At 39.6% G+C, this 24673-nt stretch overlaps 1 protein-coding gene across 1 annotated transcript in view; it reads left to right on the top strand.

The window, feature by feature from the left end:
* Nucleotides 1-22875, top strand: part of DNAJC3 (DnaJ heat shock protein family (Hsp40) member C3) — a 31585-nt gene extending 8710 nt beyond the window's left edge. Inside the window, exons 3-12 of the mRNA XM_064143892.1 lie at nt 557-681; nt 1703-1777; nt 8738-8890; nt 10181-10362; nt 12366-12485; nt 13848-13953; nt 14055-14175; nt 19411-19543; nt 20764-20912; nt 22635-22875. Of these exons, the coding sequence (XP_063999962.1) occupies nt 557-681; nt 1703-1777; nt 8738-8890; nt 10181-10362; nt 12366-12485; nt 13848-13953; nt 14055-14175; nt 19411-19543; nt 20764-20912; nt 22635-22792 (1322 nt within the window). The 3' untranslated portion in view covers nt 22793-22875. The remainder of the gene's footprint in view (nt 1-556; nt 682-1702; nt 1778-8737; nt 8891-10180; nt 10363-12365; nt 12486-13847; nt 13954-14054; nt 14176-19410; nt 19544-20763; nt 20913-22634) is intronic.
* Nucleotides 22876-24673: the final 1798 nt, after the last annotated feature.

Raw genomic sequence — 24673 nt, 5'->3', positions numbered from 1 at the left:
AAATCTTGGAAAATTAACCATTAGACAACAAGGAATGTGTGCGCCTTGAAATTGACCTTTGGGTTTTGATAATGCATTTGTATGCACTGAGAGGGTTTGTGGCCACTTAGAGTATTAAAGAAGTTGTTTCTGTTTCAATGGATGGCTTAAAAGGTTTATCTGTCTGACAACATTGGATTAATTTATTGGTCATCTTGGGATTATTTGCTTGCATCCTATATAACAGACAGAAAGGGAGATGGAGAGTGATGAATTCACATTGCTTTCACATGTAGGTCTGCAGTTGGAGATAAAGGGTTAGTATATAGTGGCTGTTTGCCTGTGCGAAAGAGAGAAACTTGTTAGTGTTTCAATACTCTCAGTTACTTGATATTTACTATGTTTCTTGTTGAATAACATTAAGCAAATTTGGTATTACAAATGTTATGTCTTATAAATACTGATTTATTTTCCAGTTGCTTAAAACTCAGTATATTTTTAGTCATTAAAGTTTCACATTACCAGAAGTTACAATTCCTTTGAAATTGTATTCTGATTACTGTTCCTTCACTTGCAGAGGGAGACTCTGATAACTACATTGCTTATTACAGAAGAGCCACAGTGTACTTAGCCATGGGCAAATCTAAAGCAGCAATTCGTGATTTAAGTAAAGTGGTTGAATTAAAGCAGGACTTCACTTCAGTAAGTATTACTGGAATTGAAAATTGTTCAAGTGTAAGAAAACTCTGATTTTGAAAGCAGGTCATTATTTCAGATTTGGCTAAATGGAAAAAGAAAAACATTATCACCCAGAAGACTTTAAAAAAGATAAAATAATAGCAGTGGTGTATGTGGTTGAATTAGCAACTATGAGTACAGTCTAGCTGGTTATTCCAACAACTAATAGTGGTTCTACTTAAGTTCATGTTCCTCACAGGTTTGTAATAAACACTTTCCTTTTCTCTCTTGTGGTTATATTCCCTTCAGTCATCAAAGCTATGCTATTTGAGAGAGAGGAGAGGCAGAAAGAGCACACAGATGCCTCTTTTTCTTCTATCTTAATCAGCATTTGATTTGAGGCATCTCTTCTTCACAGGAGCTGTCCTGTCTCATTGCCTTTCTATGGGGCTCTCACGAGTTCTAATTTGCTTGCTACTTGCTCACCACCGCACACTGTGTGTGGAAACTGATGATGGAGTTCTCTCCATCTGACCCTGTCATCGCCCTGTTTCATGGGCAGTGGCATGTCCTATGTAGCTTAAAATGAAGGAACAAATACTAAATTCATTGTATGGAAATACTCCTATAAGTCAGAATCTTCAAAATCATTAACTTTTTTATATAGCTTGTATTATTCTGAAAAATTAGAAGAAGAATTACATGTGGGAATCCTTTATTATTTCTGCTAATTTCTTTAAGTCTCTGAGCAGCTATAATCAGGAAGGTGATTGAATGAGTTCTTTCCATGAGCTAGAGCTGCTCATAAAATCTGGCTGCTTTTTGACGCTCAGTTCTGGCGCAGACTGATCTTTGACTAAAGAGTCCTCCTAAGAACACTGAGAAGACAAAGAATGGATGTTGTGATTTGTGTTTCAGCTTGTTAGCTTAGTAAAATGGAAGTGTTTTGTTATTTTTCCATGTTAAAGGGAACTGAAGCTTATGTTCATACTTGACCAAATACCGACTTGTAAATCAAAGGAACTTATCTTGCATTTTGTTTCAGGCAAGATTACAGAGAGGACACTTACTGCTCAAGCAAGGAAAATTTGATGAAGCAGAGGATGACTTTAAAAATGTGGTAAGTTGGAGACCTGAGTTGAACTATATATATCATGGCTTTTAAAGTTGTGTTCTGAGCCAAGGCCTCCTCTGAGCTATGATGCTGTAGAGCACATGTATATGTATACCTGAGTTTGTCTTTACTGTTCTTTAAAGGTATTGTAGCTCGGGTATCTTGTATGAAAAAATTACTAGAGTAGTAATGCAGTAATGAAGATGAAATAATAAAGTGTTTAATGAAGTAGCATGGCACTTTGAAAGTCTTTCTATGTGTGCCAGGTGCTTCATGATCTCTGCTTTATGACACTTATACTAGGGAGCAGTCTTCATTTGAGAAGAAAGGATAAGTGAGATGGGACTTGAAGTATGTAATTGAACCCTGCTTTGCATCACTGCATTCAGGTCACCCCTAGAAATCACTTAGGGGACAACTCATGCATCTTTACACGATAAGGTTGATTGTGTAAAGATCCTGGGCTCTTAACTTAGTCACTGGGCTATTAAAATGTATGAATTTCAGTGGCACACATGTCTCTGTCTTACCATCTGCAGAACAGTTCTCCATCTTCCATAAATGTGTTGACAATACTTCCCTTCCATGATCAGGAACCACCTAGAGTTTCTTTGCAAATGCAGTTACCACCCACCTGAAACACACTTGTGTGGTGTTTTTTTTCTTGCAACGGGTATTTTGTGCCTTTGGCCTTACACTGAAAAAGAAACTTCTAATCCCAGAGCAAAATTTCTCAGAGTATGTGAAACTTGATGCCCAAAATTTATGTAAGCATGGTAATAACTAATATTTATTCTTACTCTTGCTTGTTCTTCAGGAGTTGCTAGCTTGAGCAGCTTGCATGTACTTTATGCAAAAACAATTAAAAAATTTGCAACTATAAATAATGCTGTCTTGGTTTTCTTTGACAAGTGTGATGGAGAAAAGTTCTGTGTTGCAGATTATTTACAAATGCTTAATGGAAATCATATGAGAGAGCATGCAATGAGCATTTATTCTGTATGCTCTGCAGGATGGTTTGGAGGAGTGGCTCCTGCAGGTGTAAATGCACCAGGGCTTTGTGTTTGTAGCAAACCTGCAATAGCTTATTCTGAAATTCATGCAGCAGTGGCTCCTCTAGCTGCTGCTGATTCCTCAGGAAGTTTTAGTAGTGTGTGGTCTGCAGTTGCGCTTTTGATTCATCTAATTGCATTTCAGCCCTGTTGTTTCCAAGTGTGGGAGAATGTCCAGCTCTGATTAATTGAGGGCATAGTTGTTGCAGTAGCAATTATGTGATGTCAGTGTTGATTCTGAGTCTGTATATGCATTTCTTTGCAGTTACAGTTTCTTGAAGTAAGCTAAATGCTTCCCCAGTCAACTGCCAAGTAGCTTGTCCTTTTTCCAAAACAACTGCAAAACCTGAGATTGCTGCCTGTGGTCAAACAAATAATTCAGTCTTCAATCAGGTTTTAAATCTGAAGTGGACTAGAGTTTCTTCTTAAAAGATGCCTTATGAAGATACCATATTGCTTCTAAATCTTACTCCCAGTTTCCTTGGATCTGTAAATGATACTGTCCATGTACATGGAGAATATGGCAAGTGGACTGTTTCGAAGAGCACAGTTTTGAGTTATAGCATATTCAAATAAAATATGCCAATATTAAAGTAATCTTTTGTAACAGGTTAATTTATTCAGCTGAGGGAGGGGATTAAGTTATCATGCATATCTTGAATCTTTAAGTGGATTATGTGTTGTCTTTGAGATTTCCCTTGTGTTCTTCATATTCTTTCAGCCAGGCAGTTTGATTATTCTACCAGTTCTTTACGTGTCTAAAATACCTGGTGTACTCTGGCACTATGTTTGCCTTTAAACACAAAATTAGAGTCACTATACTGTGAAGTGTATTAACATTCTGTGTTTCTTTGGTCTGGGTGGTGTTGTTTGTTTTAGTTGGTTGGTTTGGTTTTTATTGTTGTTGTTAAAAGTGAAAGGAGGAGAGAAGGAGGAAGTTAGTTTAGTTATTGAACAGCTTTCTAAATGATTACAAGACATCAAGACCTTCTCTGCTACCAAAAATGATAGGGACAAGGCAATAGGAATTTTTGACTTGTATTTTGAGGTGCCAGGAAGCCAAAAGGAGTAAGTTGTACCTTGAGATAATGGTTACTTCTGCTCTTAAGGCAGATGTAGCACAAAGAAATGCTAATGGAATCTCAATAGGTTTTAGGCTAGAAGTTAATTGTGGTCTTGATTATGTAAACTTGTGCATTTTGCATGTGAACAGAGTATGTAATCTATGATTCTTCTTACCTGAGTAAATGTAGGTTAGGATCTGAATGGTGGTGTAGCTTCTCAGTCTGTTGGCTTCCTATCAGCTAACTTGAATGCTCTCCTTCTGGGTGAGCATATAGCAGCACATCAATAAACTTTGGTGTCTGGATCTGGAGCTAAATTTGAGTTAAATTTGGGTCATCCTGCACAGCAGTGAATAGGCTTTAAATCTGCAGTTGCTGTGAGTCAGTAGGCATGCAGCAACTTGGTCATATGTTTTAGTCTCCAGAAGTTGAATATCCTGGAGAAATGGAATATATTTAAAAACCGGAACAAACCTTCATCCTATCAATTCCCCTTCCTGAAAGGGAAGCCATAATTTGAAGAAAAATAATGCACTGTCACTACTGTGCTGTGTTTCAGGACATTACCTAGAATAGGTGGTCCTAAGGGTGTTACAAGCTTACATAAATGAATTGCAGAGTGTTAAATCTGAGTAGCTCTACTGTCAGTATTGCTTTTTCCTGAAGAAATAGTTTTGTACATGAGATGGTCTTTCTTCTAGTGAAACCAGTCTTTTTTGAAGTAGATTTTATGCCATTGATTGATTCTAGATGAGATGACTTGTTGGTTTGGGTTAGGTGTTGACTTTAAAGGAGTAGATAAGATTTTGCAGTGTTCCCCACTTCAGAGTTGAAGAAGCAGTCAGGCTGTGGCAGCTAAAGAAAAGAATTTTATTTGGACTACTCAAAGGCAGACTTGTAGAAGTGAGCTGGTTTGTATTTCCCTGTATGATGCTTGCAGTAAGAGCCTGTGTCACCAGTGTTGCTTTCTGTGCCTACCAGAACTGCCAGGTGAATGATGTAATAAGCTACTTGTAAAATCCTGTTTTCTCACAATGTATTGCAGAAATCTATTCAATCCCAGCAGTGACTCTGAAAAGCTTTTTTGCTTTTTTTCTTTCCATCCCTCATCTTGTAGTCATGCTTCTTGAAATTCATCTCAGCAGTTTAGGAGATGCAGTTATATTTGAGGGAGAGAAAGAGTAAGACAAATTCAGCCCATCTAAACAGAGGAGAGAGAAAGGTAAACTGTCCCAGCAGAGGTTTTGTGTAGAGCTTAAAGGAATTATTGAAACTATTTTTAATAATGAAACTCTCCTTTATACTTGTGAAAAATATTTTGTACATGTGAATTATTTCTCCATAATTTTGTAGTCTGTGAATCAAAGTTTCTTGAGCACCCTAAACCTCTTAACATGATTGCTACAGAGCAGTTTCTGACCCCTTGTAGCATATTTGCACTGGCTGTCCTGTGAGACTGATAGTGTGAGAGCAGGCAGTGGGAATGCCTGCCTTGGAAGGATGGGAGCAGCCCTTTCAGGAGCAGAGCTTCTTGAAGACCTGACCTTCTTATGCTATTTTCCCTTCTTCATCTTTTTTCTTTTTATTCTCTGTACTTCCCTGATGGCTGAAATTAATTGCAAGGTTTAGGTAGAGGGTATGGTTCAGACTTTTTATGCCTTGGCATGTTAAGCCGTACTACATTTCAAGATACTTCTACTTTTGGCCAGGAGATGCATGAAGTTCCTTATGTGGGACAGGTTGGTTTTTTTGGTCTAACAGTACAGATTCACAATTCATTAATCTTTAGATGCTTTTTAGCTTTTTCTTTTGCAACTCAGCCAACAGTTTGGCAATCTAGGATCTCTACAGGGTGATAAAACTTCCAACTGGTGTCAGCAAAGGGATGTAATTCTAGTGTTCAGAGTGCCTAGGGTGGAATGGGGAGTAAGCATAAGTCCTAGGGTGGCTTGAGAAAGTAATTGCACACAATATATGAGTAGTATTTATTCTTTTGCTCCAACTTGGAGTGTTCATATGCTTTTAATTCTAAGTTCTTTCCGTTTTAGTTAGAAATTTCGCAATAAGAGAGGTCAACAGGACAAATCTATGTGCATGTCAACACTCGTGTCTAAGGCCTCACTCCATGAAAGCCCTGTCATATTTATTTTATCTTTAAGTGTGTGGATGTTTTGGTTTGGGTGTGGGTTGGATTTGTTTGGGTGTTTTCAGTGAAAATAGGACTATGGATTTACTTTGGTTGATGGAAGGCCTTCTGAAAAGGTGACAAACTTGATGCAAGCCCTGGCAACCCTTAGTATATGCCTTATAGTATTGTCTGTAACCCTGCTTGGGTCCTATAGAAAATGAAAATAAGTTGAGTAGCTGAATTCTGTAGAAGAAAACTCTGTCTAGTCTACTGAAGAGTGTAGAAAGGACCAAGTTGTCACATTTCTTTTATATTTCCCCCTTTTTTTAGGCTAATTGTAATGTTCACAGTTGTAGTTGTTTGAATAAATACTGTAATTTGAGGTGTCTTAAATTCTGTCTCCTTGGAGGTGTAAAAAATTAAAAGCTGGAAACTGATGATTCCACTTTCAGCTCCACTAGATGTCAGCCAAGGCCAAGTGTCTGAGCAGTGTACATCTACAAATAGTTTTCTACCCTGAAGAAACCCTTGACTGTTACAAAATACGCTAGAGAGTATGTTCTGTGATTGATTGGTATGTGTAATACTATCTTGGATGTAGATGAAGGGGACCATCTTACAGCACCGTTAAGTTAGCCTCATTTGCGTGTTTGAAGATCTCTTAACCAGATAAAAGCAACACTTAAATTGCTTCCAAATGCAATCCTGTGTGGTGCTGCCATCAGCTGTAGCTTCCAGGGTAAAGAACAAAAGGTATTTAAGTACTTCCTTGTGTGTTTTTCCATCCATTCTATCATTACAAATGTCTTATTCTAATAAATTGCTTTTCCAGTGCAGAACTCCTTTGTGCACTGCTACTGAGTTCATGGCTATCTTGATCTTGGATAACATAGATGTTTTTTCACTTCACCTAGAGTGTGTTTCATAGACCTAATTAATTTCTTTCCATTACCATTTGGCATTTGCCAGTTTGAAAAGCAAGAAAATAAAGCAGCTTTAGAATGTGTGGATATGTGCCTGATTTAGTGGCACTGGACTACTGTAAGGGATCTAACACTTTTGGTTTGTAACAATACTTGATTTTTAAGCAACAGTATTTTAGAGGTTTTCAAGTTGATCATGGCTGTTTATAATACATACCAAAATACTCAAATGCTACAGATGAATTGCCTGTTTATCTTTAATCTGTACACTTTTGAGTATGGAGGATTTTGAGTTGGTTTTATTGTTTGATTTTTTTTTTTTTGGTGGGGGGGAAGTTAATTTTTTTTTTTCTGAAGATTGTAAGTTGTAAGAGTTCTTCGTTAGAATTCTTGTACTAAATGACCACTTTTTTCTCCGGTGTTTTCAGTGGGCCACTGCAAAGAAAAATGTAGAGTTATGTAGCTGGAAAACAAGATGGTAAGACACTGAATTAGCCTAGACATATTTTGTAATACATCCCTATGCTTCTTTAAAACAAAGATCTTGAAGCAGGGAGATCTTTCCGTGTTTAATAGGCAGAAAGGTAATGTTGCAAAGTTTCGTCTCAGGTCCTTGAGATAAAGTCCTCAAAGAAGCCATCTTCCTCACAGAGTAATGGGAGGAAAGACAGGTACACCTGTGATTGCTTTTAAAGCTTAACTTGATAAATTGAGTGGGGATGCCATTTTCTTTTTCATTTAGTCTTGCATATGTAAGAACCAAGGGAAGGGTGGGATTTGCTTATCTTGAGGTGTGTTTCTCCCCTGTACTGTGAGTAGGCAATAAAATAGCAGCTATAGTAGTATACCGTGATAGAGAATTACTTGCAGTAACAAAGCTATTTTTGTATGTTGGCCTTTCTTTCGTGTAAAGGAATTAGATACAAATTTGGCAGGAGGTTGGTTGTGAATGAAGCTGCTGTTAACAGATGGCTAGCTCTTGTTGCTACAACTGAAGCTGCAACTAATGCTCTAATGCAAATGTAATAAACCTCAGTAAAGAATACTGTGCTGAGAATATGTTTACCAGTAGCAGTGTGCTTGTCCATCTGAACTGAGCAAAGCATAGCTTCTGACTTTGTATTGTGAAGCTATAAATGAAGCATGTAGAGGAGTGTTTGCCATACTAGTGTATTAAATTCAGCTGGATGTTTGTTTAATGCTTTGCTGCTTTCTTGGAAATTTAGCACACTCAGTGTGAGCAGTTGTTCTGAGTTGTCACACCCAAGCTTACTGCTCCATAGGAAAAGAAGAAACAGTAGGTCTGGGTGATAGGTTGGACTGGATGATCTTGGAGGTCTCTTCCAACCTGGTTGATTCTATGAATTGAAGTAGGATTTCTTGTTGGTAGTGAAGTGACTTCATGAGTTGTGCTTAAAGTGAGATGTGATTATGCTGTGTGGATACACTTTCTACTGGTGCTGAGGAATCCAGTGTTTAATAGGTGTCTTAACTAGCCTACAATTGAGAGGTCCATGACTTCCAGGAGGTAGTGGAGGAGGGAATGATGACTGTTGTATATTGTGTGTCTAATGCTAAATGATCAAGCATGGTGGGGGAAGAAATTGGGTTTCTCTGTCTCCTGACAACTTCTAAACACTTCTAGGGTTTTCTGGTTTGGAGTTGGGAATATTTCTAGTGGAATTTTAGAACCAATTTTTTATTTGCAGCTTTAGACAGTTCTCCATGATATAATTACTAATGAGACAAAGAGATCTTCAAACAAGCATTTCAGTCTCTCTCCTTGTTAATATTTCCAGCTCAAATCCAATCCTAGCAATAATGAGGAGAAGGAAGCCCAGACTCAGCTGACAAAATCTGATGAGCTACAACGCCTGCATTCACAAGCATTATCTGCCTACCAGAAAGAGGATTATGAAGCTGCTATTTCTCTTCTTGATGAAATCTTGGCTGTAAGTGTTAAGTAAAATGGTACTGTGAAAGGAAAATAAGAGCTCCTGTCTTGATATTTGTGTGTTTGTTTAATATAGATGTAAGAACACTTGGTATAACATGGTGCTCAGCAGAACAACCAAGATGAAACTGGAGAATGTTGAGCACTAGCTGAAAAAAAGTCAAAACAGTAGCCTGTAGTTAGGATTAAAGATATGGGCTATGGATAACTTTCTTTTTCATACTTTCCCATTCTTCCATAGTTCAGTGATCTTGAGGAAGCTGAGAGGAAAAAAAGTTGTCCTCAAACTAATGAAGCTTTGTCAATTGTAAGAGGTGCAGAGAGGTGTTATCATTGCCTATATGCAGGCAATTCTTATGAGAAAATGAAATAACAAAAGGTGAGAAAAATCCCTTAGTTAAAAATGTGTACATCTATTTGGATTTTTGGCTTGTTCCTTAAATACCTCTATTTGTTGAGTCTTAATCAGTATAGGTAGTCTGTTAGTATAAGTAATTCAGTTGTGTGGGTGTGTGTGAATATAGAAATACATATTAAATATATAATTAAATAAAATATAGAATATATATTAAAAGACATATATATGTCTTGGCTACTCTGACTTTTCACACACAAATTAACAAGTGACTTGAATTTACAACATTCTAGCTTTTGGTGAAGCTGCCAAAGTGTAGGAGTTTGTTTACGGGAAGGGAACGAGTTAAAACAGAGAAGCCTTGTTCTCTAAAATGATGTTTTAAAAACATGATATAGGAGGATGAATTTGCTAAAATTAATTATGATAGGCAATTTTTGCCATTGTTATTTCTATGTATCTTCAGTGTGTAGATACTAAGGTCAAATCCGGTGTAGCTCAATCTTACCCATAGGCTTTTCTAGAGGACAACTCACAGCTTGATGCTTGTTATTCATTACCCCTATTCTTTTGGGAAGATATCATAATTTATGGTTCTGATATCCTTCCCTGGATGCTCAGCAGACTGTTCTAGTTTAAGTAGTGCCAGTAGATTTAATTCATCTCCCTGCATGAGCTCATTGGATCATTTGCACATTTTTCAGGCCTTTGTTTTCTTCCAGGTGGACAGGTGCGTCACAACATCCACCAGGAGCCAGAGATGCTAATTTTATGTGCTCTGCATGCAGCTTGAGCCTTTTGCTATTGCAGTTGGCAAAGTGAAATTCGATGTTTGTTTGGTTTGGGTGTTTTTTGTCTATTACTTTTTTTTTGTTGGGGAGGAAAAGTGAAATGCTATGGACCAAAACCAAGCTTTAATTTTGATTTCTCAAGGTTTGTGTTTGGGATGCAGAGCTACGAGAACTTCGAGCTGAGTGTTATATAAAGGAAGGGGAACCAAGCAAAGCCATTAGTGACTTGAAAGCTGCTGCCAAGTTAAAGAATGATAACACTGAAGCCTTCTATAAAATCAGCAAAATATATTATCAGCTGGGGGACCATGAATTATCACTCAGGTACTTTTCACTGTTTGCTGTAATCATAATTGAGACAGAAAATGTGATTCCATAGGTCATGATAAACCATGAAATATCTGTGTTGTCTGGTTTTTGGATGGAATAGGAACTCTGGTCTGGATCTGGTAAAGGAAGCTCCAGTTTCAGAAGCTAGGAACTTGCAGTAAAGACGCCATCTTTATTCTTGGCATGTGCTGCCATAGGCAGTTCCTAGCATTTTGCTTATTAAATAGGAGCCTTAGAGTAGATCCATTAGAGCTGCTTGGATTTACTGTCTTTTGTTGTATTTTTCTATGCTAGAAGAAAGTATTGCTCTGAACTTGCTGTGGTGGATCCTTTTTAAACTTTATATCTCAGTTAAATCACAAAAAATGTATGCATTAAAACTTAGGGCTTGATTTCTTTGTTTATTTCCCTCCCCAAGGCTTGAAACAAAAGCTTGCAAGGTTAAAAATAAAGTACAGGAGCTGGGGGTCCAAAGCTGTCAATCTCTCATTGTTGTAAACAATGTCCAGTATTTTGAATATGTGGGGTGGGGTTGTTTGGGGCTTCTGTTTGGTTGGTTTTTGGTTGGACTCTTTTTCTGGTGTGTTGTTTTGCTGTTTGTGGGTTTGGTGGGGTTTTGTTTTGTTGCTGGAGATTTTTGTGTGGCTGTTCTTTGGTGTGTGTTTTGAGGGTTTTTTTTTTTAATGGAGTGTATTCACATGTCTCTAGTCAGTCCTGCACATAACTGCCCTTGCCCAACCCAGACTGTTGCCTTTATACTCTGTGCTTAGTTGGGTAGATGGTATAACCCTTTTTGCACATAAGTGGGTTTTGTTCAGCTCATCATCTTTGATGCACTACCTTCATGTCCATGCTGCTTCCCACATATGGTTGCTGCCACAGTTTCTTCAGTAAGAAGGGAAGTGAAAAAGCCTGAGTTTCTTTCTTGGCTGGTAGATGGAAACTGCTTGTGATTATAATTTCAAATGCCCATTTTACAGTTGGACAAAAGCAAACCCCAACTAATTGCCTCACATTAGGGATCACCTTTCCAGAGTATACTTCATCTCTGGAGTTGATTGAGTCAGTTCTGTGATGACTTTTGATAGCTGGCCATCACTTACTGTAGTGACTTCAAGAGTAGAGTTTTGTGGTTATTTTTTTCTCTGAAGTTCATCCATGGACTTCCTTTGTTAATGACTAATTTTTTATTTGATCATTAGACATATAAAACAAGAGTTTATAGCTTTAGGATTTGCTGGGTCGTTTTGTCCCTTCCTTTGTTTTTTTTTTCCACTTACTGTTTACAGGCCCAGTGATTTTCAGATAATAAATGTTTTTTGTCTGTGCTTAGGAACAAAATAAGGTTTTTGTGATCCTGTTATTAAAATAACACCTTGGATGTGCTATGTTGTTTCTGTGATACAAATATTTTATTCCTTCATATGATTGCATTCTGGAGTTTGAGGTTTTTTTAAGAGTTTTGACTAGTTTTTTAAGAGGTATCTGCCTTAATCAGAGTCTGATTGACAGGTTTCACAGTGAAAAGTCAGGCTGAGGCTTGGCTGAGTTCCCAAGAGGAGGTTTCAGTCATAGCCGAGCTTTGTCTGTTTCTGGCAGCGTAAAATGCACTTCTGGATAGGTGTTTTGTAATATAGTTCAGTTAAATACATAGAAAAATTACAATCTTTTGTATCTGATAACTGCTGAATATGTTCCCCCCCAGGGTATATTTTCCCTCTGCTTTTTAATCAGTTATTAATGTAACACTTCTCAATCTTTGCATAGTTGTCAATATAAAATAATTAAACCCAAAACCAGACAAATACCCCTGCATGTGCTGGGAGACAATTTGTTGCCTCAAGTTCATTTTCAGATGAAAGGGAGAGATTGTGTAATGAATTCAGCTGTTGCTCTGAACAGCTGGATTTTGTCTTAAGTAAAATTTCCTTTGTGGTGATGTCTTTGTTTTCTTTTGTGGTGGTGTTTTTTGCCCCTCTGTATCTCCCTATGAAAAGTGAAGTCCGGGAGTGCCTCAAACTGGATCAGGACCATAAGCAATGCTTCTCCCTCTATAAGCAAGTAAAGAAACTCAATAAGCAGATTGAGTCAGCAGAGGAATTCATCAGAGAAGGCAGGTAAGTGTTCAATGCTGCATTTAAAAAGAGAAAAAAAATCACTACTGAGGTCCCAGTTTATTGATTGAGGAGTTGATTAAGTGATGCTTTTTGCATCTGTCAGTTGAAGTGGATAACTGAGCACAGCTCTCAAATTACAATTAAAATAAATATTGACTCGCATCGTGGCAATCCAATTCTGATTCCTTCTCATGTCTTGCATATTTAACTTCTTTGTGGAGCAGGTAGTTAAGACTAAGACAGGGATAATCTTTGTCAGCTTTCATACATTACTATTCAGCACTGAGGCGACACTTTGAGTGCTGGATTCTCCAGTACAAGGGAAATTAAGCTTCCAAGACTGAGTCCAGCAAAATGCCACTAAGATGGAGGAATTGAAACATCTTTATCCTGAGAGTAAAGGCTGAGATACTTGGGATTGTTCCCCCTGAACCTTCTCTGCTGCAGGGTGATTTCTTTGCTGTATATAAATACCCAAAGGGAGGATTCAAAGAGGATGCCAGTCTTGTTTGAGTGGTGCCCTGTGGCAGGACATGGGGCAATGGGTATAAACTGAAATGGGAAATTATCTTTGAAAATGCTTACTACCATCCCCTTGCTTCTACTGGTGCAGATTGTCCAGAGAGGTTGTAGAGTTTCCCCACTTTGGGGATACTCAGAATCAATCTGATCACAGTCCTGGGTAATCTGGACATGGCCCTGATTGAACACATCTTTAAGAACCATGTCATTAAACCCACCTAATAACTGCAGTGCCTTGATAGCAAATGTGGATCTGAGCTTCAGCTATGCACCCTGTTAAATGATGAATAATGCCTCTGTATTCTTGCATTTTTAGGTAAATCTTTTAATCAGTTCCTTACTCAAACCACGAAACTTCAGCATCTTTGAAACCCTCACAGCAAAAATACATCATTATCATATCACTTGTAGAGAAGAGGGAAACTGCCCAATTCAAGCTGGCATAAAGAACTTCTCTTTGTACCAAGAAATGCAGATAGCACAGTGCTCCCACCAGGGCTCCAGACTTAGTCCATCTCAGGTATTAGAGAGGGAGATGTTTTATTCCCAGGGCAGAATGGCATGTTGGACAGGAGACATATGTAGAGACTGCTACCTGTGCACAGTGAGAGGTGGTAGTTGTTAACATTTACTGCAAATGCCTGACAGGCACAGTGCCTTCTCTTACGTCTCATAGCACAAAAAAGGAAAGAGTTCTTCACACTGTTGCCTTTAAGACAATTAATGTGCATTGTGTGAATGTGAAAATCTGTGAATTTTGAAGTTTGTAAATAAGTCACAACATCCTGAAATGCTCACTTTTGCTTCATGGTATTATGCTTATCTTTACAACTTAAACAGGTATGAAGATGCTATCAGCAAATATGAGTCTGTAATGAAAACTGAGCCAGAAGTCCCAGTTTATGCTACTCGTGCCAAAGAAAGAATCTGCCACTGCTTATCAAAGGTATTTTGCTTCTCTATCTTTCTCTGCAAATTTCTTTAAAACAAGCAACCCAACCCCAAAGCCCACAATTACTGAACTGTGTTTAATTTTCTGTGGTCCAGAATCAGCAGCCTGTAGAAGCCATAAGAGTTTGTACAGAAGTCCTGCAACTGGAACCAACCAATGTGAATGCCCTAAAAGACAGAGCAGAAGCTTATTTGTTGGAAGACCTGTATGAAGAAGGTACAGTTGTATGCAGCTTGCACATAGCTTTGTTGGGAGGTGTTTAAAATGCAGTCAATATTTCAGACGTTTTTTATCATGCACTTTGATTCTACACTATGTTGTTATCCCTAATCAGCACTAATAGTTTTAGATTTACAAAAATACCTACTGGTAATTATGCCTTGATTAGTAGAAGTGGAATGTACTTGTTTTATCTGCACTGGAATAATCTTTACAACATTGGGCTGTGTTCAGGATGTTTTATGAGACTTCACACATTTTATATAATCATCAGTGTCAGACAATTGCATTGAGATAAAGGTAATTATAAGGTGATGTAAATCTATTTTAGGAGCTCCTTTTTAATATCTTCAGATGACAGCATGTTCTACTCTCTTATCCCCTAGCATCGGTTGAGAACAGGGCATAACAGCCATTGCTTCACCTCCCTGGATCTCTGTGATGCTGTTGAGAGGAGTAAACTGATTTTACTTCTGAGGCTCCATTTTTCATATGAGGCTTGCATAAAGCATGCTGGTACATGGTCCCATCAACAGCCTCGGAAAGCAGGGACTGAGGAATGGGTGTTTGAGTACCCCATTACGTTGTTACCTAGCCTATTTAAGAGAGTACTAAGTGCTAATGTGCTATGAAACAAAAATCTTCAAAGTTAAATTCAGTGATTGCCCTTTTGACAAGAAACCAGGCTTAAGAAACAAACGGGGACAGTCTGTCTCTTCCACCCCAGTACTCAGCCACACAGCAGCTTTTGAAGCATTGGGCTGTTTCAGTCAATTGTGATGAGGAGAAGGACTTTCAGGCTTTACATCTGCAGAAGACTAGTTCCATTAATTTTTGTACTCGTGGAAGGATTTTAGTTTTCAGTATTCTGCTATTGGATCTTCTGCTTTACAGCTGAACAACAACAAAAGAAATGAAACGTTTGTGAAGCAGCAGTTCTTGTTAATAACATGCTCAGTGTTTTTTTGTCTTTTGAACTTTTGAGAGATGATATTGCCCACCTCTTGAAGTTCAGTTCAAAAATGAGATATCTATTTTTGGTTTTCTTGGGTCTTTTTAGGCTTCCTTACCTCAAACATAGTATAAAGAGGACCGTTGTGGTTTCAGGTAGTCCTTTTCATCAGCTCTGTAGGCTTTGTACCTCTGAAGTGACCTAGTACCTCTGAGGCTCTCCCCCCCTTGTAAGAAAAAGGGTGGAAGACAAAAGCATTTTATAGAACTGATGACCTTTGTACAAAGGAAATGCTTTAAAAAGAAAGTGTGAGAGGAAAACTTAAAAATTGTCATTGTGTTTTTCCTAGGATAGTGTTTTTCCATCTTTTGGTCAATTAAAACTGCAGTGTTGGCCTAAAAGAAAGGTTTCAGTGATGAAGCCCCCTTTGGGCATTTCCCCCTCTTCTTCTGCACTTCAGTACAGCAGAAGTAAGCCCAGTCAGTGTTTAGGAAAAGGAGATTTATAAATGAACAAAAAGGAAACCATTTGGTCTAAAAATTAATTAAAAGTACATGATACACATCTACATAATTACAGCTTCTATGAAAGTTTTGCTTTAAGAGGAGGAAATACCAGCCAAAGGAGAACCCAAAGAAAATTTGGGATTTTTTCTTTTCCCCTCAAGATGCATGAATCTTGAGCTTAGAGGAGGAGATGGAGACAGACCCTGCTTTGGGTCCTCCTAAATGACCTTTTTGCTTCTCACTATTGGACAGAACTGATCTGTTTATTTCCATGAAACTGGTGCATCTCAGTTTGGATCTTTCCACCATTAGCCTCTATTAAATCCTCAATTATTCCTCTAGGGTGAGAGAATTTGACAACTCCTGCAAATTAGAGGAGAAGAAGTTTTGTGACAAGGTCCCACACAAATGCACAAAGATGCTTTGGTCTTGTGTTGCAGCAAATGCCTCCTTATTATGGGGCATAAAGAAACACAGAGGATCATCTGGAATCTGGGTTGAGAGCTTTTTCCCTGAGCTGGAAGCTTCTGAGCTTGGTTTAGCCTGATTTTGAGTGATCAACTATGGTAGAGTGGAGCCATGCTTCTCCAGATCCATGTTGCTTGGCATATCCCCTGTCTTCTTCCTGCCCTTGACCGTAGTGAGATAGTTGTGGTTGCACTTTGCCTTCCAGCTGAGTCTCCATAAACAGTATTACAGTCCATTAATATGAGTCTGCCTGAAGGTGTCTTCACTTGCCCTTCAGTTTTTACTGCTATAAAATGATGACTGATTTCTCTCTGCAGAGAACAGTACAGCAATTAAAAATGTAGTCTCACAGTAAAAGGGGCAAACTAATTTCTCATCCTTCCCTCGAGAAAATTCCAAGCTGGAAATACTACCTGTTTTTCTGTTTAAAGACAGGAAATTGCAAAGTACTTGTCATTCAGAACTTTGAAGGCAGTTATTGTTAAATGTTCAAGATGCACTTCAGTATGTATAGCTGAGTTCTGATTCCCATCAAATGGTTTTAATTACTTTTATAATCACAGGGGATCCAGGGCTTGTGTAAGAGGCAGATGTGCAGTGACTCCCTTTCTGGCTTACATCATAAGTATAGGAGTCTGCCTAAAGGATACAGTAGAAGTTTTGTCAAATGCAAAACATCCCCCACTCTTGCAGAGGAAACAGTCCTCATCCCAGTAAGGGCATCATTGGTTCAGTTATTCCTCTTAACAGAGTTGGCATGGATGTGAGTTGTCCGCAGTTACTCTTGCTTGATAGCAGATTAATTCTGCATATGGAATTGTGGCCTGGTAACTGTTTTAAAGATGCAGGCAAGATACAAAAGTTAGATAAGATGTTTAGAACTACAGTGTGATTCCTACTTGAAAGATTGTGAGGACTCTTGTGTTACTAAAAAGGAGAGTTAGATTTGACTGAAGTATTTAAATTGAAAGTGATACTGGAAAGTAGTTGTCCCTTTCATGTCATAGGACAGGATGAAAGGAAGAAAAGATTCTCTCTGAAGTAGGCCAATAAGAATCAGCAGTGATTCTTGGTGTTGGTTTGTGAGGCACTAGAGCTTTCAGAAGTAGTGGCTGAGAAGAACTGATTAAATACCTCACTCAACGTACTGTGCATTAGTATTAAGTCTCCTGGTTATTATAGCAGACTTGTGGTTAGGGAGCTGTCATCCTGCTTCCACCTGCATCCGAGTCCCACGCTTCAAGTGGGGAGAGCAATTAACTCTCTGAAAGAGAAGAATTCCTGCACTGGAGAATGCCATGAAAACTGAAGTCACTTCAGCTGACAGTGGCAAAATGTACTTGCTGTCAGGTGTGCAGCACTAACAAACAGCTTTTCATGTGCTTAGTACTTGCAGCCTTGAAATGAGGAAGTCAGGTTTTAAAAAGCCCTGTCACTGCAGATACTCTGCCTCTGAGCAGCCTGGTTTCCAGCAGTGGTGCATGCTGATGATCAGATGCTCAGTGAAGCTGGGCAGTCTGATCTGCATTGGCAGGACACTGTGGTGGGATCTCTCAGTATTACCTGAAGCAGATTAAGTGCGCTGATGGTTAAAGTTACTGGAGTGGTAAAGCAGCAGAAAGAAATCTTGGCATTCTTTTTCTTTATCAGTTTCAACTGCATGTACTTGGCACGTGCATTAGTGTACACTCCCTTTTGTTGTTGGAGGTTTTTGGGGGTGGCTTTATTGTAAATGACTAGACAAATCATTAAAAACACCAGCAGAAGCCTAAATGCATTGCTCAAGAAGGAAATGACAGCACCCAGTGATGTGAAAGTGAAGAGAAATTGTGTTTCGTTTGTAATTGCCTGTGAAATTGTTGGGGCACTGGAAAATACTTTTTAGATTTTTTTTTCTTTTTTCAATAACTAAAACCAAATTGCAGTGGTATCAGGTGCCTGAATAATACAAATTCAAACCCAAACTGCAGTGGTATCAGGTGCCTGAATAACACAAATTCAAACCCAAACTGCAGTGGTATCAGGTGCCTGAATAACACAAATTCAAACCCAAACTGCAGTGGTATCAGGTGCCTGAATAACACAAATTCAAACCCAAACTGCAGTGGTATCAGGTGCCTGAATAACACAAATTCAAACCCAAACTGCAGTGGTATCAGGTGCCTGAATAACACAAATTCAAACCCAAACTGCAGTGGTATCAGGTGCCTGAATAACACAAATTCAAACCCAAACTGCAGTGGTATCAGGTGCCTGAATAACACAAATTCAAACCCAAACTGCAGTGGTATCAGGTGCCTGAATAATACAAATTCATTAGCACTTCCTGCTGTCTTGCTCAGAAACAGTGAAAAACAAATGTAACACCTGCTGAGAAGTAGCATCTGCTTGGAAATAATCTAATACAAGTACTTTGTCTAATTTGAGAAACCTGGGAGACTTGGATCTGCAAATGAGACTTGGAGAATTGTAACAGTGAAAGAGCAGCAGTCTTGTTACAGACATCAACAGTTGCTTCCCTAGATAAATCTTGATATCAAAGAATATTTAAACTTGATGACTTAAGCATTCAGTTGCCACTTAAAATAGTGTTGTTTACTTATAGTGTGGATTTTGAACTTTTTAAATGTGTGAGTACTTTCTAGCATCACTCTTACAGTCATTGCTGAGAAATGCAACTCTAGAAATAAAAGTGAGAGCAAGCCTTTGGAAAAACACCTTAATATGTAACTGCATATTATGCAGAGCCATAAGAAGAAAGTATTTGTCTTTCACTAAGAGTATGGACTTACTGGTAGGGGGAAATATGTCCTCATTGTCATGGAAGAGGAAGGGGCTTTCTCTCCTCTTGTTTGAGAGGGCAGGCTGTGAGAGAAGAAGGCATATTAACTTAAAGACTGTAATGCATCTTTGAACAGAATGTGAGACTAATGTTCTGCAGTGCCCTTTTCAAGTAATAGTCACAGCAACTTGCTGCTTCTGTTTCATCTCAACCCTAGATGCTCATTACATTCATCCATTCGACATCCAGAGAGCGGTGTGACCTACACCTAGTAGCCTCCCTTCTTCCTTTAGAAAAAGTGTGATGAACCTAAAGAAAGAAAATTACCTCATTTAGGTGTGAAAATTAATCTTCTCTGCACCAAGGTTTTCTAATTGGAACAAGAAGCCAAAACCACAAGCTGAGTTAAGCTTTGCTGCTTATATATAGGAATAGAATAGCTTCTGTTTTGGTGAGGAGTTCTTTAGATTGAAGTTTGTGAAGTGTTGTGTAATTTTTGTTTAATTCAATTTTTTTTCTCAAAGCTATTAAGGACTACGAGACTGCTCAAGCCAACAGTGAAAATGACCAGCAGGTTCGGGAGGGGCTAGAACGTGCCCAGAGGATGCTGAAGCAATCACAGAAGAGAGATTACTATAAAATCTTGGGAGTAAAAAGGTGAGATGTTAGATTCTGAGATGACAAAGTTGTTTTTTAAACTGGTATATATAAGGCAAATTACTTGAATTTGTTCTGTGTGTTAGTTTTACGTTCCTCTACCTTGCTGCTGTCCTTTTTCTGCTTGTAGTAGTTTAGTGGTGTTCAGCTTTTAAGTAGCATTTGCTTGCAGTTCCTTTTAAAAAGAATGAAAAGGAAATAAATCCCTTGTCAAGAAGTTCCTAGTCTAGGTGATCAAGAGTCAGGTGAGCCAGCTGGGGAAGCAATGAAGACTGGAAGGGTACTACTGTGTCCCGGGTTTGGGCTAATCCCTCCCCGGGGAAGAAATTCACAACACAGACCCCCCCCTTTTTTTTGAAAGTCAGGGAAAGGTGAAATTGTATTTTCTTACAGTATAACAATGTAAAGAGAGATAATAACTAGAGAAGGAAGGAAGAAAAAAAAGCAATACAATAACCTTAAGGGAGATGGGGGAGGGGTCAAGCAGCGGCGAAGCAGCAGAAGCAGCAGCAGCCAAAACAGCAGCCGGGACGACAGGTGAAGCTGCAGCAGCAGAAGCCAGCGGGAGAAGGGGGGGAACAAGCTGTGCTTCTAGACATTAAGTTCTTGATGCTCCAATGAAATTATATTAATTTATCTATTGTTGCCATTATGTGGCCTATCCCTGGAGTGTTCATCTCTCCCCTATGTCTGAGCTAGAGGATCAGCTCAAACGGCCACATACTGAAACCACAAAAAAAACTAAGACCGTGGTAGATAGGGTCATAGATTGGAAGAGTTCAGAAAGTAACTGACAGGTATCTAAAATAATGCTGCCATTAGTACCTTGAGAAACTTGCAACTTCTCTTTCTCTTGAGCACCAGATGTCCAGTTCTGAACTAGCACCAGTCATCCTTCCAGTTGTGAAGTAATTTGGTCTCCACTCTTCATGCTTTTTTGTTACTCACCTGGTTGTAAATGCTGCAGACAGTGAGCTGTGTTCTGCATGGTTGCTGGCAGTAACATTTTTCCAAGGACTGTAAATAGGTGGTTGGAAGCTGCAACCTGCTTTCTCTTCTGTGTAAAGAATCTTCAGTGCCACCTGCAAAAGGCTAACTGACACCTCATAATTTTCCTGATGCCTCTAATTACTGTCTCAGTGTTTCAGATAAACCTGTGACTTCACTCATGTGACACAGAAACAATCCAAACAATTTTATCTATGGTTTTGTCTATCCAGAAATGCCCGAAAGCAAGAAATCATAAAAGCTTACAGAAAGCTGGCATCCCAGTGGCACCCTGATAATTTCCAGAGTGAGGAAGAAAAGAAAAAGGCAGAGAAAAAATTCATTGATATAGCAGCTGCTAAAGAAGTCCTCACTGACCCAGGTAAGGACTGTGTCTGTGCAGTTACCTTTATTTATGTATTTAAATTATTTTCTGCAGTAATGTAAAATGCAGCAAGTGTTAAGCATTGCAGCTTCCCTTGTTCCCTCTGTCCTTTTCTCATCTTAAAGCAATTCGTCGATACTTGGGTCTGATCTGTTGAATGAAGTCTGTTTCATACCTGGAGTTGTTTATTGTCTTTCAGTGATCTTTGTGTTCAAGTCAAAACAAAAGTTGATTATTACAGAGGTCTTTTTTGGATATAGTCTTGAAGGATTGATGAACTCTAGAGGTGCTTTAAGGATCTGGGTGTCTCCTCCTGCCTAAGTTCTATTGCAGTGTGCTTTGAGGCTATCTTCCCAATTCATTCCCCAGCCAGTCTTGTGATTTTTCTCCCTAACTCCTTTGCTTCTTTCTTCTGCCTTGATAAAATGGGTGTCCTGGGAAGGTGATATGCAATTAAAAGCCCTGTGGCAGTTGTAGGCTTCTTTGTCATTGACATTTGCATGTAACTGTCCAGTAGTGGTATAGCCTGTAACTTGTCTGTGGGTCTTGGGGAAGGCTTTCAGTTTTGTTCTCACTGGGCAAAACCACAGAGATGTGCTTTCTGCCTTCAAACTGCTTCTCCCAGACAGCTCTCTGCTTGAATGGTGTGTGGTGAAAATGTTTGTGTCTCTGCCTGCTGACTTCTGTGCTGTTGATGAATGATCAATAAATGGAATTTATTAACTGTAAACAATTGGCCAGCTACAGCATGGTCTGTCCCCAGACCATCCTGAATGCATGCATCTATGAGAGAATAGATTCAGTAAACTCATCAGGGACAAAATGAGGTAAAGGTCTTGTTGGGGGCATCCTTGCTTACTGCAGGGAGGGTTGGACTAGGTAACCTTGATAGGTCCCGTTTGAAGTTTTTTGTTTAGTGCTTTCAGAAAGTTAGTCTCTTCTCTGGCTGTCTCTGGACAGCTTTGAAAAGCTCTTAAGTCATTTAGGTTCTACAGATGTGTCAGTTTCAAGTGGGACAGATTGCTCTTTTACCTCTTCCAGAAGAGGCAAAAGAAAAGTGCTCACACACAGGATTGTAGAACTGGGAAGTTTAAGTGGGGAAGGCAGTTCATATACTACAATGCTAAAGTGCAAAGCACATAAGCCCCAACTATGGATTGCTTTGCATTTCAACACAGAAGCTCATTAAGCCAAAGCTTCACATGAACCTCTCTCTATACCAGGCCAAAAACCCCAGGCTTTCAAATGGCCACCCTCTTCCTACCCTACATACCACTTCATTTGTTATACAGCACAAAATTCAGCTAGGCAACTCCTGGACCAAATTAGGCAGTTCCAGGCCTAAATGGTGTCATTGTCAAGGTCAACCAGGCTTCACTCCTGCCACAGAGATAACCTGTTCATCCTTCCTGGGAGGAGAAAGGGAGGGAAAAGGGAAGAAACTAACTTTGCAGCTAAATTTATAGGGTTGCAGGTTTTATGGGGAGAAATGCAAAGATAAGACTTTCAGGTACATGTCCTGGACCTTTCTAGCTCCTAGAGGTCTGCATGTTCTTAACAGCACATAGACTCAAATGGCCACAGGATGCTGCCAATACAGGTGATGTTTGTCGCTCTCTGACCTAGGAGGGTTCTGAATTGGTTGTTGGTCATCAAAGATGCTGGTGTTACTGCTCTGACTGTTGTGCCATGGTTCCCCATTGATTTTGTTTCCTCCAGAAATGAGACGGAAGTTTGATGCAGGAGAGGACCCACTGGATGCGGAGAGTCAGCAGGGTGGGGGCAACCCTTTCCACAGGAACTGGAACACATGGCAAGGATTCAACCCCTTTGGTTCTGGAGGAGGACCATTTACATTCAAGTTTCACTTCAGTTAGAGCCAAGACTGTTTCTGGTGGCTGCTGCTGTTTTTTACTTAATTCGTTGAAAAATAAAAAGTCTCTCAGTTCAAGACCCAAAATCTTAATTTCTAATGTTGTCCTTAACCCTGAGTCTTACTGCAGTGGAAGAAAGCTCCTTCTCTCTCCTAGTATTCAGGCGGTTTGCTTTGTGGTAAACTTGACAAGCTCATGCTGGCTGAGGAGTTTGTTACTGCCTGTGTATTTGTCGTGGATATCTGCAGGGTGTGTTTATTTCTGTGGATGGGAAAAAGCAGTAAGAGGCTACTTAGGACAACACTTACACATAAATTTAGGACTCAAGTATATACTTAAAGGTAAAAATGCATGTAAATATTTTTTCTGAATCGAGGCCTAATGAACAGGGCTGGGGTGGTTCCAGTAGTCTCTGCACTAGCAAGGTGTTAGTCGTTGCGGTCGGTGAAATGAGCCCTCTCTGTGTTCTCACAAGGAAGCGCTGCTGGCCGCCTGCCGCATTGGTGTTGGCAGTGTCACAGGTGGGGGCGGGTGGGGAGGCTGCTTGCTGAGTGAGTCTGAAGGATGGCACTGACAGGAGATGGCTTCTGTCTGGCTGTACTTGAAAACGTCTGCTCCCTTCGTTCATTAACCTGCAGCGGATCAGGATGGTTTCCTTGGCAGCAATTCTCAATTAAGAAAGTAAAGAAGTGGATCTCGTCTTGAAATGCTTTCTGATTGTGGGCAGGGATGATGAGCTGTCATTTTTGAGTAGATTGAGCAACAAAGTATCTGCTGGAGATTTGAGCAACAAATTTGATGTGACATTTCCCCTACTGTGCAGCAATTTGTTATGTCTCTGCCCAAACACTCGGACCCAGTAGAGGTTGTGAAGTGAGTGTACTGCAAACTGGGAATTAACTCTAGCCTTACCCTGCAATGCAGTTCCTTTGCTTGTGCTGGGTGTTGCAGCAATGAGTTAATGCTACGTGAAATTGGTTGAAGTAATTTTATGGCTTGTAACAGCCACAGTGCTGCAGCAACAATGGCCTGTGTGCAAACAGGGGACTGACTTTCCGCTAGCCACCGCTCTGGTTTATTTTCTTCTCTCTGCATGTAGCTCAGATTGGTTTGGTGTACTGATGAGAGCGTGTGAATGCAGTGCCAGGTGTTGCCAGGCCTGCAGCTGCTATGGAATAATCTTCTGCCGCCGAAGGTATTACTGATGAGTTTCAGCAGCAGCTATTCTCTTAGAATTTCAGTTCACTGATGTTTTCTTGATGGGATTTTAACTGGAAAACAATCAGCTGATAGGAATCTTCTCTCACTTCAACTCAAAGCATTTGAAAGTAGCAGCAACCTCTCCAAAACAAATGAAATGAGCAATCAGGGCTTCAGTCTGGGAAGTGGTGGCTTTGTTACTGTGATTGGAGTTGCTGGTGAAGGCTTCCTCTTGTCTCCTGCCTCAGGTACTTTACAAACATTAGTGTGAAGCCATGTGGCTTCATAAAGTGTTTTCCAACAGCAGTTAAGGTCAGTGTTTGTTCAGCAGAAATTTCTTTGAGCTGAAGAGTGTTAAGTGGTAGCTTCAACAGGCTGCTGAGGTGGTTTAGTACCATGAACTGTTAGAAGTCCAGTGTTGGATATTTTCTGAATGAGTTTCTAAGAGTTGGACTTTGGTTTCTCACCTGTCTGAAAGCTTTCTGTTTAGAAGATGCTCAGAATGCTGTTCACACCATTCTAGGCTGGTTGTCATGGCTCATATAGGGCCTGTAGGACTCAGACATAGGAACCCGCTGCACAGCAGATACCCTGTCAGCCCCTGGTGTCGGCTGACACAGCCAGCCCTGTGTGTGTGCTTCTCACTCACAGTAAGCAAAAGATGTGTGGTATTGTTACAGGTGC

The sequence above is a fragment of the Pogoniulus pusillus genome, chromosome 5 (genome assembly GCF_015220805.1).
Source record: "Pogoniulus pusillus isolate bPogPus1 chromosome 5, bPogPus1.pri, whole genome shotgun sequence".
NCBI classification, from domain to species: Eukaryota; Metazoa; Chordata; class Aves; order Piciformes; family Lybiidae; genus Pogoniulus; species Pogoniulus pusillus.
Note: the sequence above shows the minus strand (reverse complement) of the source record. Positions and strands in the feature narration are given on the sequence as shown.